This window comes from Parambassis ranga, chromosome 19, assembly GCF_900634625.1.
Source record: "Parambassis ranga chromosome 19, fParRan2.1, whole genome shotgun sequence".
NCBI classification, from domain to species: domain Eukaryota; kingdom Metazoa; phylum Chordata; class Actinopteri; family Ambassidae; genus Parambassis; species Parambassis ranga.
Window position 1 is genome coordinate 20,065,489 of NC_041039.1, and position 21,424 is coordinate 20,086,912.

The 21,424-nt window shown below is 42.8% G+C and overlaps 2 protein-coding genes across 2 annotated transcripts; one reads left to right on the forward strand and one right to left on the reverse strand.

The window, feature by feature from the left end:
* Nucleotides 1-6,333: 6,333 nt before the first annotated feature.
* LOC114451830 (B-cell receptor-associated protein 29-like) lies at nt 6,334-11,212 on the forward strand. The gene is made up of 9 exons (XM_028430751.1): nt 6,334-6,520; nt 6,809-6,910; nt 7,101-7,201; nt 7,293-7,440; nt 7,534-7,669; nt 7,876-7,972; nt 8,138-8,238; nt 10,373-10,465; nt 11,178-11,212. Exons 2-8 carry the CDS (start codon nt 6,819-6,821, stop codon nt 10,403-10,405), a joined length of 708 nt encoding a protein of 235 aa, XP_028286552.1. The 5' UTR covers nt 6,334-6,520; nt 6,809-6,818; the 3' UTR covers nt 10,406-10,465; nt 11,178-11,212.
* Nucleotides 9,578-20,157, reverse strand: LOC114451829 (solute carrier organic anion transporter family member 1C1-like). Its single transcript, XM_028430750.1, has 14 exons — nt 20,116-20,157; nt 15,431-15,572; nt 14,717-14,849; nt 14,387-14,508; nt 14,161-14,307; nt 13,953-14,051; nt 13,632-13,880; nt 12,769-12,933; nt 11,934-12,129; nt 11,629-11,794; nt 11,194-11,387; nt 10,899-10,963; nt 10,578-10,695; nt 9,578-9,803 (listed from the first exon to the last, which is right to left on the reverse strand). The coding sequence occupies exons 2-14, from the start codon at nt 15,570-15,572 to the stop codon at nt 9,578-9,580; spliced, it is 2,022 nt and encodes a 673-aa protein (XP_028286551.1). The 5' UTR covers nt 20,116-20,157.
* Nucleotides 20,158-21,424: the final 1,267 nt, after the last annotated feature.

The window sequence follows — 21,424 nt, forward strand, 5'->3', positions numbered from 1 at the left end:
ACAGCCATAAATTTCATTCATCTCTATTCAGGCACTAATTCAGTCATTTTTTTAGTGTGTTTATATTCACAATTGATTCACAACTCTGCACATTGCTCCAATTTTCATGTAAAAAGGATATGACTGAACACAGTGAATCAATATGTCCGAAACCTTTGTGTCTTCTCTTCAACAAAGCAAATTAATAGCTGTAATAAAAGATATATATACTATCTGATTAAGGGATTTGTTTATAATATGAAATATTTAAGTTGTTTTTTGTCGTCTATGGATAAAGAACATGTGTTAAAAACAAAAAAAAATGACTGCAGAAATCGCGCTGCTGGTGGTAGATTAGACAGATGTTTGACCAGTTTGACCTAAATGAGAAGGAGAAATATATTCATATGAAATTCATGCAGCAAGTAAGAATCTGTGAGAGGAAGGAGAGCTTATCACATTCAGGCTGCGCACTAACACCACATCTAGATGCAGAGTTACGATCATTTACCATATAAAACCATGCTCAGCTAACACTTCATTTCCATCCCCGGCTCCTGTCTATGGATACGCTCAGTCCATTTACATGCTGTCTGACATTATATGTCAGTGAGGCCCTTTTGCCGTCTCAGGTACAGTAGAAAAGTGGAAAGCCCTTCATATGCTTTGAACACAGAGCTGATGGAAATCAGAGTGATTGGACAGCCTCCAACAGCTGCTTCTCTAGCTGCTGGTGTCTGGTTTGTAGCACAGCAGAGAGGGGAGTGCATGTGGGAATATTGATGCAGGCAAGGTTCTTTATGGCCCTGCTGTAAACAAGCAGTGTGGATTAGGAGTGCCAAAAACAGATGAGCTGACAGCAGAGCTGACGAAAATAACCTTTAAGATGCCACATTTAGCCAGAAGATGGTTTTAATATGTATCTGAATCTCAGAGGACAAACGTGAGGTATCAGTCTTATTTCTGCCATCAATCCCATTTATGTACAATTACTGACAAGACTCCATTCCCCCATACACAAAAATATATTTTTATTACCCTTTTAAATTGGCCTCTCAGAGAACTAGCACAATGGATGCTAACTAGACCTGATGAGTGGTGGCACAGCCACAGTGGCCAAAACAAGAGAGGCAAGAAGGATTTCCCAAGTACAACCAACAAAGTCTGATGTGGATATAGACATTATTTATTTTTTTTAGCAGAAGCTCCATCTGATTTATGGGTAGGAGCAGCTATGAGGTTTTTTTGATACATAATGTTTTTTGTCACAGTGCAAAGTTGATTCATGATTTATGAATTAATCATCACATTCAGATCAACAGCGTTGCCTTTTTTAAATCAATGACCTTTGCCCTGTTTTCTTGGGATTCAGTCAGAAAGACCTATTAAAGGCAGAGATCAATACAGTGCATCCTTAAAAGGGAAGAGAATTTCAGAATCAGCTGGGGCCCTCCAGTTCATCACCTGTTGGTGATGTATAATACAACATGTCTACCCTGAGATGACCAGCATAGAAAGAAACAGGTCAAAGTACTACCAGTGATGCTTCATCTTGGAGCTTTATTAGAAGCACTCGACCCCTGATGGGTCTTTTTTTTCTTTCTCCTCTTACCTCCTCCCCCCTGTAGTCCACATCATGGCTGTTATTTGCTGCAGTCCCTATCATATACATTAAGTCCTTCAGTCCTTGTTCAATGGCTGCCTCTCTTTAGAAAGCCACCCCCAATTCAGATGCCATCTCTTCAGGGCTCCTCTCTATCCAGCCACAGACACAGAATAAAAGCCCGGGAAATCACATTACTCCGTCTGTATGGAGCCTCTATTGCATTAAGTCAGCGAACACTCAACTGTAATTCTACTACTGTAGAGAAGAAGAAAGTGAATCGAGCACACCAGCCAGCTCAGCCTGACAAATTGTTGCTTGTGGTCATTTTCTCAATGTTACTCTCACCAAGCCACATTTAGAGAGATAGAAAGACACTTTATGGAGTTGGGAGATATATGACTCTGATAAAAAACCTATAATCTCCAAAAAACTGACAGATACAATGGAGCATGACCTCTACCTGCCATGGCCTGAATGGCATCAATGTGTGTTAGCAGGAAAAAAAATAACACTGTCTGCCTTTAAATCAGTGCTGTGTAGATTATCTGTTCTTATCAGCACAGAGCAGACACTTAATGACACAAGTGCTCTGCTTTATTATCCGCTGTTTGTCAGGATACAACTAAATCCAGGGGGGTAAACAAGGATGAGCAACTTTCCATCATGCATGCTAAAGAAGGCAATACAGAGATAAGCACTAGGCATCAAGCAAGGGTCTGAGAGTCATAACATTTGATGAAATTTGGTGTCAAAATCTTCGCTCCTTGAGGAAATATGACTCAAACAAGAGGACTGAGAAGCATATTCTTATCGCACTGAACCAAAAATGTGGAGAACACAGAGGTTAGTGCAGACATGGCTGCATGCCCTGTCTCTGAGTGTGTGTGTGTGTGAGAGAGGATCTACCAGTCACTATGCATTGTATATGTGAGTCTATCCATCTATTGTGCGTTGTGTGCGCCCTGTATTTGTGATCATTTGCAGCTATGCCCATACAGCGTGTGCACACAGCCATGTATCGGTCCTATTGTTTTATCAGGCAGTGACAGAGTGTCAGCCACTGTGTATGAAGGGGCAGACAGCAGAGAGAAGATTGCTGCCTCCAGTTCCCTTCACAGCGAGGACCACTGTGTGGTGATTATGCTGCCACTCTTCTCTCCACATGGAGAGACACAGTTTGAATAACAGAGCTCACAAGCACTGACTGGAAGTTTGAATCTGACACAATATGGGAAGCATTTAGTTTAAATACAAATACAAGTCGAAGCCTCTTGCTCCTTCAAGAGGCTTCATCAGTTCTAACTGTTCCATGTGTTGCTTGTGAGGTTCACACAGACCCACCCATTGAGGTCCTCCACCACATATAAACCTGTTTCCCCACCAAACCGTTAGTTCAATCAGGAGAGACTAGATGTTCAGATGAGAAAGAATTTATTGAAATACAGTGAATGAATGAATGAAATGTGCTTTGGCGTTCTAGACCCCGATGCGATGACCGACATCCGAAGGGGGAAAGGACAGGAGATGAGGCCGCTTAGGCAGGAATCCCCCTGGGTCTAGACCTGGTGGTGGTGAAGGAGCAGAAGAGCAGGGGATAAAAGGCCTTGCCCTAATGAGGAACTGGTGGAGCTTTGGGTGGAGGAGGGTTGCCGAAATCGATCCGAAAGACAGCTGGAGAGGAGACGGAGAGATTTTTAAATGAATTGCTGAGCAGTGATTGGGCAGGAGAGGAGCGGCTCGGCCGCTGATTGGAGGGGGAGTTGCTCTATATTAACCAGCTGATTAAGTGGGAGGCAGAGAGAGAGAAAGGGGCGAGGGAGAAGGTGGGACAAGTGTGAGGAGGATGAGGGAGAGGCGGTTGGAAAGAAGTGATGAAAGAGTGAAGATAGTCTTCCTGATTGAACTTGCGCTAAGAGCTTCATAACTGATGAAGCTGCTTGGAGGAGCAGCGAAACATCTTCCAGAAAACTCCACAAGTCCAGATGCCTCGCTTCAACTGTCTGCATGAAAGTGACCTGGATGACTGAGGATCTTCAACCAACGTACTGCAGAGAAACTGATTCCAAGTAACATGTCGTACTGACATACAGAATGTAACGGCAGCTTAATGTTACTGCATCATCCAACACAGCGTGTGACATAAACAACAGCAGCAGCAAGAAACAACCGGCTGAGCGACCTCTGCATGAACTGAACCCAGGTACATGAAGCTGCTTTTGATTTCTGAAAAAAATGACAGTAATGAGGAAATGAAGTATAAGATGTTGCTGCAGCTGCATTCTGTTTGTCAGAGGATATGGCTCAAGTGGAAACCATCCAGAAACTGAGATGCAGGGAACAAACTGCGACTGGTGGAGCTTCAGCTTCAGTACTGATCTCTGATGCCAACAACTAAACTGAACCAATCTGCTGCCATGGATGCTGGTGAAGCCTGCAGCCTGATAGAGATCTGTGAAATAAGCAAGGACTTAACACTGAATAAGCCCATTAGAAAATCAATGGAAAGCTTTTGTCGAGACATCACAATTTTTGAAAATGTGTTAATCCACAACAAACAAACATTTTCATTGATACCTGTCATCTAGCAGCAGCAGCAGCAGCAAACTCTCTGTTCAGCCTGACCTGTTTTGCTGGTAAGAAAAACTCAAAACATCTGTTCTGTGCACATGAATCTTTATGGCATAATGCCGCGGGACATCTAGACCTTTGAACATTCAGTGAATTACAGAAACACGAAGATCACACCAGGACTTGTTAGCCAAGGTACCAATATGCTGGGAAATCGACAAACCCTGCAGCAGTGAGGCCATTAAAAAAAAAAAAAAAAAAAAAAAGGGAAGGGGTGCTGGGATTTGTTCAAGTACACTTCTGCAAATGTAAAAAAAAATACTAACTTCGGCTTTGGATGTCAGGAAATGAATTTTTAGGTAACTTTAGAGCAGATGGCACATCCTTGGCAAGAATAGAAGAGCTGGGCAAGTCAACAGCCTGCAGGATGTTCTGACTCTTCGATACCACATCGATGTCAACATGACATGTCCTAACCTCCACCGTGTAATGAGGCAATCTGCAGCTCAGCGTGAACTGAACTTGTGAAGATGAGTAACACCAAGCCTGACAACAGGTTTCATTTACAAGGTGACCAGCCATACAGCGATCCGACAGCTCCCTTTGTCACTGTTTAAAGAAAAGGGAGCAGAGGTAGCTGCTTGTAACTGCCCTAAAAAAATATATAAATATCTATCAGGTACACTGCCTATGTATGTCACATATAAATACCATGAGGAAGAGAAGCAGCAGTTGTTTTCTTAAAGCTGCAAAATCAGAAAAAACATGTGGCAAAACTACAGTTGACTTATGTTCCTATATGAATATGAGGTCATGGACACAAGCTGAAATGATCCTCCCTGTGGTTATCCCTCAGGGACAGTGTGCAGGGGTCACATATATGCTCACTGAGCACGTTTATTCAGAACACCAACAGCCTCGATTCTTCCTGAGACACATTACACCAGATGTTAGGAACCGTCCTTAGAGATTTGTGGCTTTATCACATCATTTCTGCAGATTTGTCAGCTGCAGGGACTGAGATGTTTTTTTATGCTCACCACAGCTGTAAAGAGCCGTCGTCTGCAGCATATGGACCAGTGGCCATTGTCCTCTGACCTCTGTGGTTAACAAGGCATTTCCCCTTCATAGAAATGCTGCTCATTGGATGAATATTTTTGTTTTTACACCACAAAAAATATATAACACTACCTGTTTTACCAGATGAATAAATGAGCAGGTGTGCAGGCTGTTTTATTTAACAAATTGCCTGGTAAGTGTACTTTAATGAACATGTACGGATGCCTCTCTGTGTGGAAGTATTGCGGGCACAAACACAGGTTAGGTGTTAGCCTCTGAAATAGTGAAGACAGAGAAGAGCAATCAAAGCACATTCAGTTCTGCTACAGTCATTTACCCGCTCTCAAAAAGCTATCAGAGGGCGCAGCTGTAAACATTTTTGCTCCTCAGCACTCCTGAGACACGCAGTCAAAAGATGATAGCAGCTATCAGTCTCTTTCACAGAGGAGGCCCATGTGAATACACTCAGCAAGCTGAATATGTTAGAGAGAGGGTGGAATATACAGAGCAGTCATAGGAGCCGAATCCTGCCAAAGAAACACTCATTATTCAAAAGGAAGACTACACACACACACACACAAGCCTCCTCCTCCTCTCAGCTTCTGTTGGCCGTACTCTAAAAAACACCCATGCAGTTGATGTGTTTATGACTAAGGCAATTTGAGTTTTTCTTTTAAAAGGCACACAGAAAGAGCACTCCTTTCAAGATTGTATTTTTTTCACTGACAGCCATTTATACTCTCCTGGCTTTGAAAACCATCACTTACACGGTTAAATGTCTGCACATGTGCTAAGGAATATTTGGGGGATAGAATTTACTGCAATAATAATAGCAAAACTTACACAACCACTTCTTCAGGGTCCCCGTATGGAAAAGCTAGCTTCTACCATTAGATAACATCGCCCCCTTCTGGAATGTCCTTTGGTTGCAGAAAATGGCCACTTAAAAAAAAGTCAACACATAAAAAATATTGTGTTCAGTATAGTTTAGGAAACAAATGACACAGACTTTCATTATTTACTATTCATAGAGACTGAGTGATCCTCCCTGGACTATTTTTGTAACATGAAATGTGAGAAGCCACCACACTGCATGGAGAACACGGCCCTGAAGACTTGCAGTCAGATTCTAGACTAAAACCAAAGCTGACGGTCAAATTCAAGGTTTTGATCTTGGACAAATCTGAAGGAGCGGACTAATAAGGTCTATTTTAGGGCTGCGGCTCCTCTGACGCTCCCGAGCAGCTGTCGTGTGTGTGTGTGTGTGTGTGAGCAGCAGCACTCTTGATCGTACAACTTCTGTGTCTGGTAAGCAGCCAACAACTCGTTTTTATCATAGACTGACTAGCTCCTGTTTAAACATAATCAGATTACCAGCTGATGGTACCACCGGAGAAAGACAGACAGACCTATACGAGCCTATATATACAGCATGAGGCCTGTAAATGTGCCGCCCTGGCCTGATGTTTGTAGGCCTACGGAAAAGATTTGTTTAGTGAGAGATCAATTTAGCATCATTGTTAGAGAGATGTGTATGAATTGATTTACAGAGTCACACCAGATGTTATGTTGACCTTTTCAACTTTTTCTTCTTAGAAAATTCACGATGACTCTACAGTGGACAGCTGTGGCCTTCTTTCTGTATGCAGAGATAGGAGTCAACGTCATCTTGTGTGTACCCTTCCTATCAGCACAAAGGTAACACAATTACAAGCAGACACACACAACAAACAAAAATCAAAAATCAACAAAGCACATTATTCAGCTTCCTATGCTGCAGCCCAGATTCTGCAGTTCACACAAATCACCAGCAGAGAGCACCCATGTCCTTCCTCTGCAGATCCACTCATTGAGATGTTTTACAGTGTCCTTTTGGCTAACTCTGCAGATGGCGTTCAGTTTTCAACTGGAGAATATGGAGCTGGTTATCTCCATATTGGAATAAATGTTTCTTTACTATGATCATGGTTCTTATCGTTCTTTTTCTTGGTAAGCAACATACTATGAGTCACATTCAGCACTCCTGTTGTCATCATCATCATGACTTCCCTCATGTCTCTGTCCTCCTGTCCACCCTCAGACGCTGTCCGTGAGGTGCACAAGTACTCGGGTCCTGAGCCCATGCAAGATGCTAAAGTGAACCCAAACGTCTACGACCACGTCCACATGAAGCTGTTCAGAGCCCAGAGGAACCTCTACATATCCGGCTTCTCTCTCTTTCTCTGGCTGTTAGTGTGGTCTTGCTCTGAACACAGAGGTCCTGTCCGGTCTTGTTCTGCCTTTAGTTGATCTATTCTTTTTTTTTTCTAACCTCACCTCAGTATCATGCGCCGGGTTGTTACCTTGCTGAACCAGGTGGCTGTCACTCTAGAGAACAATGCAGGTGTCCAGGCACAGATGGACAGTGCTCTCAAAGCAGCCCAGCAACACCAAGAGGACAACCTGACACTCAAACAAGTGAGGACAAGTCCATGTCTGTCCTCTCACTGTGACATACCTTTGCATTGTGTGGTTTTGTCTGTATGTTCTCCTCTTTGATGCTCCATAGGCATTAATCCCTGCAGCGCCTTGTTACTGTGATTTCTAGTTTGTTTTAGCGTTGTCATCTGCTGTTAAAATAATCAGCTTAAGCTTAGTAATTAAAGAGAATCCTTTGTACTCAGGCTCTTCTAGAAGGAGACAAATCCATGTCAGCAACAAAACAGCAAATGAAGTTGGAGGTTGAAAAGCTGGCAGGTCAACTGAAGGCTGCTGAGGACGGTGAGTAACCATCGCCTCCTCCTCATGGGACGATCTACTTATGTTTTTTAAAACTGCACATATTTATACATGTTGATGAAAAGAGGTAATTAAGATAAATGTGGGCTGCAGAAGACAGAATGTATGTATACAGTGTGTGTGTGTGTGTGTCATTTGTGGTTGTAGCTGTGCGAAGGTCTCATGCTGAAGTGGAGGCCATGAGGAGGCAGGCCAAAGGTCTGGCACAGGAGTATGACAGACTACTGAGGGAACACCATCAACTCCAGGTAACACAAAACATGTGCTGCATAAAGATCTTGATAATGATTCTGTTATTGATCCTGGACTTGATCCACAGAACCTTCAAAGTACAAAAAGTTTAAATGCATGTCTGATCTGTGTTTTTTTTAACTACAATATTAGAGAACGTTAATAATACTGAATACTACAATTCCAACCTCTGGATAAATACACTAAAGTCTGTATCATGAAGACACTTCTTTATAATCTACGAATAAATGTGGGAGAAATATCTTTGAAGCTTGTGTTATTATTTATCAAGATGTAGTCAGTTTGTGTAGTTTGTACTTTCAATCTTATAATTTTTATGAGCTAGTTTTTAATAATAATAATAATAATAATGCGTTGGTCTTATATTGCGCTTTTCTGCTCTGTTGGGCAGGCACTCAAAGCGCTTACATTGAGATGCTTTCACACCACATTCACACAGTGGCAGTGGTAAGCTACCAGTGGTAGCCACAGCTCCCCAGGGGGAGACGTGGCTGCCACGTGTGCCTACGGCCTCTCCGACCACTGCCGATTCATTCATACACACATTCATACACCAGTGAGTTGTATGCTGTGTTGTTGTATGCCCAAGGACACACAACAATGACAAGGGAGGAGCTGGGGTTGAACCGCCGACCTTCCGGTTATTGGACAACACTGTTCTACCACTGAGCCACTGCTGCCCTTTTAATTCTGGTTCATTCTGGTGAATTACTTCTTAAAATATTAAGACATATTAATATTAAGGTATTTGTACACTTTGAAAAACGCACTCTTGGCTGGTCAAACCTACATATGACTTACAGTGTTGACTTGATTGGAAACCATGAAAAACATTTGTCTGAGCTGCACAGTGAAATACGCCGAATATAACATATAACTATATGTATGTATATGTTCGAGTAGATGTGGTGTGATGTGATTATATACTGGAGTCATGCTTTTGTTGCATGTAGACAGGAACTGAAGGCTCGTGTGTGATGCCATCCCTTTGTTTGCGCCCAGCTTTGTTCAATTGACCTTGACAACACTCAACATTTGATTTGATCAAGTTTAATCATAAAAAACGAAGACCAACAGAAGCACAGCACAGTTACATTCTTTTTTTTTTCCTACAAAAGTCTTCCATTCATGAAAAACACAAACACATTGAAATTCCAGAAACAGCATACTTTGCTTATAAAACGACTTATATCAGATACTGTACGTCTACACAAATCCTGTACAAATATATATATATATATACTCTGTGTGCTATTAAAAGTGTCCACAGTGTTCCTCAGCACCAGTGAGGTGCTTCACGAGCTCAGTCAGAAGAGAAAGGAGTGTGCTGGAGGCTCACAAGCGAGTCTCTCTGTCAGGATTGCAGTCCAGGGCCAGTATAAACTGCTCACAGTGTATTGAGCTGCTCTCCTCTTTCCTCAGGGACTCTAACTCGGCGATCCCATTGGTCAGTGCATTTTTCTCCTCCCTCTTAATATGTCTTTTAAGCAAAGCAAAGCCCAAAATACAAAGGAAGAAAGAGACTGTTCTCAAACCCAGTGTCAGGCCCAGGTACACAATCCTAAAAAGTTAAAAAAAAGTGTTCTGTCAGGGTTAAGCTGCAAGTCACTGTTAAATCATTGAGATCGAATAGAATAGAATATACTTTATTAATCCCTTTGGGAAGGTCCCTCGGGGAAATTTGGGGAAATTCATTGCTGCTGAAACGCGGTTTGTCCTCAGTGCATTTTACGATTGTATGGAAAAAACGTTCTTTAAGACATTTGCACACATATTTTATATCTCTATTTTGTGGTAAGTAATGTTTATACCATTTACCTTTATTTATTTTTTTTAACTTTAGATACTGTATTAATCCCAGAGGGAAATTCTTTACGGCTGCTGCCAAGCAGTGTCATACAATGACTAGCAAGGCGCGCCACAGGCTAGGGTGAAGTGTCTTGCCCAAGAACACACAACAGTGACTAGGGAGGAGTTGGGATCGAACCACGAACCACCAACCTTCCGGGCGCCACTGTTGTCCCTAAAAAGAGATCTATGTTGTTGAGTTCCTGCATATTGCTGCTGTAACAGTGAAATTTCTCAGCCTGGGATAAATAAAGCACTTCTTCTTCTCTTGTTCTGTAACAGGCGCCTGACGCTGCACACAGCTTTATCTTGTAATGATGCGTCCTTGGCTCTAACACAGCAACAAACCAACATAATGGAACTTGCCAATGAAAGGTAGAATCCAACAAAATACTGATGAGTACCAAACAAATTGTACTTATACTACTATCTACAAGGATATTTAGAATAAATAAATAATAAACATTTAGAATAAAACTCAGATTACCTGTAAGCTGAGGTGTTGTATATTCTGCACGCTCCTCTTCCTCCACACATCTTGTTTCCCCATTTGAGGCAGGTTGTGTCAATAATGGCTCCAAAGTATATCGGTGCAGGAATCCCAGCTGTCACACAACATAAGATGTTACATAACGTGACAAATCCATCATCTGATTCTGATGATTGTAATAATGCTCTCTAATGGACAATGCGTGTAGATATAATAATGTAATACGTAAACATACATGCCAATAATCCCGTGGCCATGCTCCGTTAATACAGTAAGCTTGAAATTCAAATGGTACAAAATATCAAAGATGGTTCTTACCAAGTGTGCGTGTGGCCAACGTGTGGATTCCAAGAGCGAGGGCTTTCAGCTCAGGCTTAATGCACCTATGAAAACAAAGACTGGGGCGTTCATCTTTTCAACCAAGCCACATTAATTTTAATCACAAGCAAACATGTAAACACATGTTGATTTAATTGTAAGATTACAATGAGAGTGTATGGCGTGCCAGCATCACAAATTCACCCAAATTTATAATATTTAGTTATTTCTAGCTGCACACTTCTCTTTTATCTAGTATCTTCAATGTTTGCCCATAAGGAGGTTCCTGACAGACCTAACAAGCAGCATGAAGCCGGGTGTTCCCCCCAGAGAGATGATGAAGGAACTGAGGACAGACAGAGCCAGGAAGTATGGAAAGACTTTATCACAGCTGTCTCTGCGTGGACACTGGCCAACAGTGGCTGTCAGGTTTCCAGGTAGAGTGTCAGCCACAGCACTCACAGCAACACACCTGCAATTGTCAAACACCTAACAGGAGGAGTTAATCAATGATAGATGAGCTGCTGCACAGCAGGAAACTGCTTTCTTGTCTGTAAATAGTCATGCAAATACAACAGAAATGCCACATGTGACTCTGAGGCACTGTGAAGACTGCACAGCAAGGGGAAACTGTGCATGATGCGAACGAAACACAGGATTAAGGCCTCAATATTATGCAGTTATATTGAGAAATATGGAAGTGTCATGAAGGCAGTGGTGCATGTCTGACCGTGTTCCTGCCGGAGCCAGTGGAGGACGTGCATCCAGCTAAGCACGGGGACACGTAGGTGATGCCGTTCTCCCCACACACCGGATCCCACTCTCTCTTTGAGCACAAGCAGGCGGAGTTACAGTCAGAGAAGAGGGACTGTTCCTGATAGGACAAGCCTTCCACTCTGGATGTGACAACATTAAAAAAACATGCATATATTATTGACTGCTAATGTGAAAAATGGATCAAATAAGAACCCACAGCTATTATTGCGCATGGATCATGAACATAAGAAAACATACAGACCACACACAAGAACTTACCCAGTATATGACACAGTAATGCCGGCCACCTTGGCGTTCTCACAGCCCATGGCGAAGAAAAAGAGTGACAGGAAGTAGCCCAGCAGGGAGGTCCCGAAGGCAAATTTTGCTGCTCCCATGATACCCAGCTTGTACTTCTTCATGACAACCCCTCCAGAGAACATCCCAAGGGCCACAGCTGGGATGTTAATCATACCTACCCAAACCACAGAATACAAGTCGTTCTTAAAGAGATAGAAAGCCAGGAAACAACTTAAACAAGCATCACGAAGCAGCAACATCACTCCCCGAAAGGGATCAAAGTCAGAATACTCATCCATATCAAAGTAGTCTCATTCATAGTTCATTTAAAGTGAACTGAAATCGTGAAGTCGAAAGATGAAAATTACTTTTGATGGTTGAGAGAATATGGAATGTATTTCTCATCATCCAACACCCTGGTTCAGATGCAGTGATGAAAAGAGCTGCGTGTTACAGCGTCTCCACCTGCATCTGGTTGACCTTTTAATTTGTCTCATTAATTTGTTGAATCAATGCCATGTCTTTTCCACGGTGTCCAAGGACTGCGGTAAACCTGGATGTCATCTTGAAGCTGCAACATTTACTTAAGAGGGAATTGGGAGTCAGAGTATGAAAAATTCATCAAACGCTGGCTCATGAAACTCTTATGATGACCATCCAGCTCACATCGGTTTGCATCCTGTAATATGTTTCGTTTCAGCGAAGCAGCGCAGGATGAAAAAAAAAAAAAGCTTTTAACCTGACAATAACATCATTCACAAAGATGATCCAAACACAGTAGACATGATTCAAATGATCAAAAGCATCTGCTTACCCATGAGGAAATTGGCTTTAGATGCTGACTGGGCATAGTGTTGCTCGATGTATTTGGGTTTGTAGGTGACCATGCCGATGAGAGAATTGAACTGAACGATGGTCACGCAGAGGTAGATCATGTATACAGGATTTCCCAGGAGGACCTTCAATGTCGGCACAAATTCTGTACGAGAAGCTTGAATGAATGAGTGTCATTTAAATACAGGCATATACAGATAGTGTAGAAGAAAAGAAAAAAAGGAGTTCCTCTTGTTTTATTGTATAAACCAACCCTTTAAGAGAAGTGTTTATTTTGGAAGTAGAGAAAGAGCAGTTTATATGATGAAACATGCTTTTTATACGGATGTCAGAAATGGAAAAGGCAGGCAGAGAAACAGCAGCTGTTCTCAGAGTGGAAACTGAGGAGCTGCCCTGTGTGTACGTGCTCTGTAACCATGATACATGTGGAGAGAACGTTAACCATCAGGTGAACAGGCAGATTACTACCGTGTCAAATATGCACAGATACTTGCACTACGCTTCAGAAACGCATCCCTTTTCCCTTTCATTTTGTCCATAAACTTTTCCTGCTGTTACTAAATATACAAGTTTGAAAAAATGTTATATAGCCTTGGGCTAAAAGGTAAAGAAAGCCATTTTGAAAACACAAATGCAGTACCTCTTCATTTCTGTCCACTGTGGATGTACAAAAAAACACTGTAAAAAGTTATTTGCACACAGTGCTGCCTCTGTAAATGTGGTCACGAGTAGCAGGCGATAATGTACTGCTGTTAGAAGACATGAAGTTAGGTTACTGTAAACACTGTGCACTCCATACACACTGTGGTTTTAAGGCAGCCCTTGCTGTGACTGTTATCGTACCGTTGGCCATCAGATGTAAATTAGGCGGCTCCTCTGGCCTGAACTTGTGCTGCGCGGTGGGAGAATCTTTGATGAATCTGGTTTGCTCTGGAGTGCAGCTGCTGTCGTGTTTGTCCACAGGCATCGGCAGTGATTTAGGCATGAACCAGAAAGGGATAGCAGACATGAGGGTGATTGCTCCAGCGATGAGGTAGCCCAGCCACCATGCCCCCACCCAACGGGCGTCACCGGGCGTAATGGTGACAGTGTCTGTGAAGAGATGAGACCAGGTTTCAGCACTGCATGTGGGTCCATGGTGTCACAGGAGGACACTTTACTCACCCATGTCTACATAGCCAATGTCAACGTAGATCTTGGCACACAGTGACCCCAGCAGGTACCCAAAGACAGGTCCAATAATCGATATGGTTTGGACACAACCTTGGATAAACAAAAGAAGGGATTCATTTTAAATGATCACTGATAAGCACGTGACCTTAATACTGGTATCCTGAGAGCAAAGCTACAAACAGTGAGCAAGCTGCATTACCGATGTAAACTGCAGCATTCTCAGACTGTGCATAATCATCAATGTATGAGATCCCCAAAGGCTGAACTGGAGTCTCTCCAATCCCACGCAGGACATTTCCCAGCAACACGTAGATCCACATGGAAACACTGGACTCCCGCTCACAGCCTGCAGTTCAAAACGAAACACGTACAATTTATACAGCAGCGTACGTACGTTCTTGACTGAGCAGAGGAGCTAAACTTACCCCTTGAGGGCATTACAGAAGGCTGGTCACCTGCCCTGGAGGACTCAGGTGAGCTTGCTGGACATGGAGAGAGGTTATTGGTTGAATTCACTGACGATCTAATGGACGTTTCGATCTTATAGCTGCGTATAAAATACCAATGTGACTGTTAAACAAGGGAAGGGAGAAAGCACCAGGTAGTATTAGATATTCACAATGTGAAGCAGAAACACATCACAGGCTGCACTTGATCAAGAAGGCACAGGGATCATACTATATGCTGCAATGTTACACTCGGAAGGAACAAAATGTGAATGGAACTCATGCGTTCAGACAGGACCTTCTGCCTACCGTCCAATGATGAAATGAGGCATGGCGATCAAGAAAGTCCCGAAAGACATCAAAATGCATCCGACTGCTATGATCTTAGGCCGATGGAGCTTGGCACCAAAATAACTCACAAAGGCAATCACCAGCAAATTCCCTACAGGGAGGAGACGATCAGAAAGGAGTCAAAGGCATCGAACATGAGAACAAGACAAGAATTCCACACAGAGTGATATACAGAAGGAAAATTATCATCTCACGCTCATGTAATCTTTGCTGATTCTGAACTATATCAAGCATTTGTTCATGTGTCCATGCGAACAGGGTCTGTAGGACGAGCAGGGCAGCTAACAGACAGCAGCCTTGATCAAAGACTGTGCGGCTTACTTACACAGATATGGTTAATTATCCGAGGTACATACAGGCAGTATTACATTATTCCTTTAGTGTCTGTTTAATAACTACACGAACCATTACAAACATCCCTCTCTCTCTCTACACAGTGTAGCTTCAAAGGGTTTTTCGCTCATTAAGAGTCAATTAGGTATGCGACCAGGCGGCATTCAAAGCTGAAGAGGGAGCTACTACATATACATGCTGCAGCGTCAACCCTGATGACATGCTCAGGACGCGTTCTTGGCTTTGCTTGCTTCACCGTCTCAAAACGTCAAAACGTGTGTGAGCAACCAGTAAAATACATAAAGACAGACAAAAAAGGGGGGATTAAAAAAAAGTCACCTATTTCAAAGCTCCCATCTATGATGCCGATCAGATAGCTGGGGATGTCAAATCGCCTTTCTAGTTGTGTAATTGTGCTCTTCATGTAGCTGCCAGATAAAGCCTTGGCAAAGTAGGCAAAGGACAAGGCTGCAAGGAACATCTGCAGAGACACAGAAAAAAAAGAGAACCCGGTGTCAAAGTGGCTCTGAAGTGCTCGTGCTCTCCATTTAAATTTCAAAGGAACACTTCATCACCTTATGCAACTATTAGTAATATCCTCAAAACATTTCCCTTCTTCTTCCTTTTGTTATCTCACTCACACACACACACACACTCATTCAACTACAACTGAGCAGCCACACCGGGAAACAAATTTTTATAAAATGAGACAATTGTTACAAGAATGTGAAATCATCAAACATGCACATGGCACGAGTGTGCAATGAAGACACAGTTTTTTTTTTTTAGAAAAATAAGCACGCAATGTAATCTGGTGTGTGCCGAGCTCGCTCCTCCTTTAGCTCAGACACCTGTGGACGCTGACAGTCGGTAACAAAGGAAGGATTAGAGGCAGCCAATCCCACTAGGACACAGACACATCTACTGCACCGTGAGCTCACACATCCACTGACAGAAAGCATAATTGGAAACAGAGTGAGAAGTAACTGTAGCCGGCACTCATAAGGATGAAAATAGGTTGGATGAGACGTCCACGGCACCAACCTCCACCCAGCGCTCGTCACGCTCGACTGGAACTAGAATAAATGTTATTAATAACCTCCGTTAAAGACACGGCTCTACTTGAAGGACCAAATGCTTAATTTTCTGATAACAATGCTTTAAATAATTACACATGTTGTCATATTATTTCTTAACTTGGCTGTTCTCACTGTATATCTGACTAGGAGGGCCCCACTCGACCGATCAGCTCATTTTGAAAAAGGTCTTTCTTTTCTGGGGTATGTGGGTGATGAAGCCAAGCAGCAAACCTTGTGAGCGAAGGTGCCAAAAGTCTCCGAAAGTCAGGGTCAGTATAATACTGACAAATATTTATTAAGTCAGTGTTATCCTGGTTCAAATGTGAGGGCAAATTCATCAGTAGAACAGCTTTTGCACGAGCAACGCCCAGCCCAAAGAAACCCAGAACGTGAGAAGGCCTGAACCTGACAGCCTGAGCCGGACTCAGTGGTACTTTATAGGGTGGTTCGGCACAAAGAAAAAGCAACAATCTGCTTACGGAAGTGACGGCAAAGCTTGCAGCAGTGCTACTGTAGAGGTCGTGCACAGTTTAGATGGGATACTAAAGCTTCTAGTCATGTGATGTAGTCACTGACGTTCCAAAAAAGTGATGAATAAAACAAAGAGGCTGCATATGATAAAGTCTAAAAAAACCAGGTCATATATTTCTACAGAAAAATGGCAATTTGGTTAAGTTAAGTAATTAACTAAAATAGCTGCACTCTTCATTAACATTGCTGTTTTAACAGAGTGAGAGATAAGAAGAGGCCACAGTGAAAATCCACTTTGCTCCCGCTTCTGTCAATCATGGCAAATAAATAAAGAATGGAAGGAGAAGAGAGGGTTCAGTTGAGCTGTGGCATGCGCCTGTGTGGTGTACAGCTGATTAACACATTTCCTGGTAAAGACAGAAGCTTTGGCACTACTGTCAAGTGTGTGATTACTATTCATACCACAGGATGCAACTGGACGTAATCCCTCTCAGGAATGCTGAGGCATAAAGGTGGCCGTACGCTGTGTATTGCACTGCCTAACATTTCAATTTGGTTTCCAGTCATTTTAAAACATATTTTTGTAGATTTTAGAAGGACGTGATTAAACCAGCAGGAGCTCCTCACACTGTCTTATAACTCCCTCCCCCCTAACTTGTTGTTTTCAGGTCTTAAAAATCTAATCTCAATGTTTTACATGGTTCCAAACTGAGGCAGGAATTGGTCACATTCAATATGAATGGCCACCTTATAAATATCAAGCCCTTACTGGCAGCTATACACTCTGATGGCGTGATGCATTCATGGCTGTTAACAAAAGGAGAACAAAGAAAGAACGGTATGGATGTTAAAAGAAAAAATAGAATAAACGTGTTCAAGGCTGCCACTCCATTCGTTCCTATGAATGATGCTCACCTTGAGTGTTGTCATAGCAACGTTGCCATTAATACTTGTAGCTAGTACTGGAAGAATACTAATAACATAAGGCGTGATGAAGTGTGCTATGCATGTGTCTCCTGCCAGCGTCACAGAAAGGAAACTAAAGCCCACATGCACTTACTCATAAGCTCCCTCGTCGCGCGAGCTAAGCAGCACCTCTTCCTATAGGCTCTTAGCATATAGTTAGCCCAGTGGAAAAGAAAGCAAATAAACCATTAACCCTTTATTATGAATTAGAATTTTTGCCTTAGGATAGGTGTTCTGTGTTCTGCACTAAGCTCCACATTAAATTGTGTGTCTCTGTCTCCATTGTAATTATTCTCATTCCCATAAATTGATTCCCTGGTGCACTGAGACCTCTGCAGGTTCATGCAGTAGTGAACTCTGAGTGCGAGAGCTACAGAAACAGAGAGGCAGTGACCCGTCACGTCCACGTCCACGTCCGCCTCCTCCTGGCATGTTGACGTACACACGCATCAAACTTGACGTCGTACCAAAGTTTATTAGATTCTCGTTGTGTAGCGTGTCATGCAATGGTCTTATAAGATTGATAAAAATCGCACAGTGTAGAGAGCATTGACAGTAAAAACTATGGACAGAGCTTCCGTGACGTCACCCGTTTGTTTCTGAAGAGCCGTTCTGAGGCTCGGTGGGAGGTTCCAGGACGTTGATGACCGCCGCCATGTTGGCAGCGTCACGTCCGCCAAAACTCCAAATATGGACAAAAAGGGGGAGCACGAGCAGGGTTTAGGGGGGGCGGGCGATCGTGGAAGCAGGAAACTCACGTTGAGTGACAGACAGTTGACGTATCACAAGCGGCAACGCCCATAATTATGCGTAATTTTAAGTCAGAATACAATTGAAACGAGTGAGTTGTAAAAAAATTCACCCCCCCTACAATTGACACTAGAAGAGAACCTATCATCTGAGACCAGAGTGGTTTCTTGTACCAGGCTGTAAACATGTTTTTTTTCTGCTGTGAAGTCGGCCATTTTAACATGGGAGTCTATGGGAAATTACTCGCTTTTGGAGCCAGCCCCCAGCAGTTGTGGTGTGAATTACAAGTTTTGACACTTCCGCATGGGCTTCAACTTTGAGCGCCGAAGGTTGCCGCTTGGTAGAGAGGCTATAAAGCAGGTTTGGTGTTGACAGCCTTCTCTTGGAACTGAAACTGCTCAGGGAGTTTTCTGTGACATCTGTAAACTATGCATAATTAAGAGCAATGTCAATGTGGGGGTCTGTGCAGTCAACCCATTATGTTGTGTGTGTGTGTGTGTACAGGGATGTACAGAGACCAGAATACAAAATACACACCTTTCAATGAGAGTCTAAAATAGTGTTTGTAGCAATAACAATAACAGCAGCTATGTGCATGTGAGCTGGAACACATGTGTGCAGGGCAATCCTAATCTGGGATTAACAAACATGCACTCTGCTGCTAACATGTGTATGCTACAAGCAGACAAAAACCCTTTCTGTAGATGAACAAGTGAATGTTGTTCCAAAAAAAACCCACACTGAGAAGTTCACTGTGGGATTAACACACGGAAAGAAAACACACATGGACAAAAAGGCAGCATGACTGGAATTCCTTGCAACCGTTACTTGCAGCTGCCCGAGTATTTCACTAAGCAGCTTTTTAATTATTGTTCAGTGCGCTTGTTAATCCAATAAAGAGGTACGAACCCAAAGTTCTGACCTCACAGCACAAACTTTGTCTAAGGAACTTTTCACAGCGACTTAATATGATGTCCAAAGGTCGCTGAGAGCGGGTGCACTCGACACCACGCAGACCTGCTGGTAACACGTCACACGTGCAACACAGGTTTTCAGGTTTTGCACAGAAAAAGAACCGTTAAATAAACACAGGAAGTCATCACAGCACGGCTGCAGAATCGTCTTGAGCTGCAGATACATGAAAATCACATGAGAAAGAACTTTTTTTTTTACCAAGACATGCAACTCTGTGTGTCTGCCTGTCTAAGACACATGTGACTCAGTCAGTAGGGAGATAGTGTGTCACGTCCAGGCCAGTCAGATGACACTAAAAATGACAACCATGTAGGGGCCATCTGTCCTTTAAGGACCCTTTAAACATGCTCTTTTGACCTTTCTCTGGTATGTAGCACTGTCTTGCTTGGCCTATATAACTGTAGCACAGACGTGGTTAAATCCTTGAAGAGATGATGGTGCTTCCATGTTTAACATTTGGAATATTCTCCCTTATGTTGTGTGCACAAAGCAAATTATTCCAGATGAGCACGGGATATTAACATCTACACAGTGAGGACGTTCTCTTGCAGAAAGTCGACCCATGCTGCATCCCGAAAGAACAAACCAAATACAGACTCCTTCACATTTTTTACAGTGACACAAGGAGAGTAAGGTGATTCATGGAATGGCTGCAATCCACAACCTTTCCACTAGAAGCCGCTACATTCTACACTCTGGTACTTTAACTTTTACTCTGTTTTTTTTTTTTTTTTTTTTTAAATTTCAGGATCCACTCTATCGTTCTCGCTCAGAGTACAGTACCTTCAGGTTGGGGTGGCAGGAGTTGTTCCCTGTAGAAGAGGAGGCAGGGTTGTTGTTCAGAGTCCAGCTGCCAGCGGCCGTGTTGTCCATTTTCTTCATGGCGGCCTCCAACTATATGTTGCCTGGGCTGTTGTTCCTCTGTAGATGATATATTATTGCCTGTTCTCCCTCACACACCTGTTTGGAGGAGTTCAGATTTTAGAGGCCTGCAGGTATCCGACATAGATCTAATCATATCTTGGTGAAGCTGGGAGGGCCTGCAAAGCATTTCTAAGATTCCAACATTCACCTGCTTTTCAATTTCTGTACGAATGAAGGTACAACATGCTGTTGTTTTCTCATTTGCAGCTGCTGGCTTTGCCAAACTTAGATACATTAGATAATAGCGTATGAGTCACATTGTAAACATTATCTAATGAAAGCATGACAAATGCATATGACAGCCGATGCAAATATTATTTGATGCAAGGCCAAGCAGAAACAAAAGGCATTAGTGACATCATGGCTCGTGATGATTCTGTTATGAAAACAAAATGTGCACTGTTGTAGAGGTTAAGAATATGTCGGTATATAATTTATGACTCTTATGACTGCCTGCACACCAGATTTAACATACAGGTCAGCCTCAGTGCACTAGAGGAGCTAGTAAATACAATCGAGCCCTAAGCTGACATAAGAAGTCATTGTGGAGCTATGTGAATACAGTAAGTGATGGGGACAGATGATGTGAAGTGTCATATCGACATCATGGCAATAAAATGCTTTTAGATTAAACAAAGTAAAGTACTGCCCCTAAAACGTTATTCCATGACACCTAGTTTGAGTCTTGTGAGAGCAAAAAGTGGTTCAGATCCAATCAGCATCCAGCGGGAAGGTAAACACAACCCGATGCAAAGTGTGTTACACAGAATCATCCTGGTGTAGAACGGCCAGGCCGGTTCAGAAGATACACCACCATGTGACTGGATGAATCATTTGTCCAAAGCGGTTTATCTCGGAGGTGACTCCAATGAATCAGACCAACAAATCACTACCATACGCCATCATCACACTTACACCCATCACTAACACATAAGTACGTATGTAGTTTCTCACAGGATGCTGGCTGCTTCAGCTGGATGTACAGCAGCCAAATGGATGTGAGTGAGTTTGCAAGAATCCAGCGACCTCCAAATGTGACCAATAAAAAAAAGAAAAGAAAAAAGAGCTGATCGATAACCAAACATCAATTGTTTACAAAGTGGCATGTAGCTCTGACATGGCTCTGCAAACACACAGCTACAGCTACAACTAAACAGCACTCTGGCAC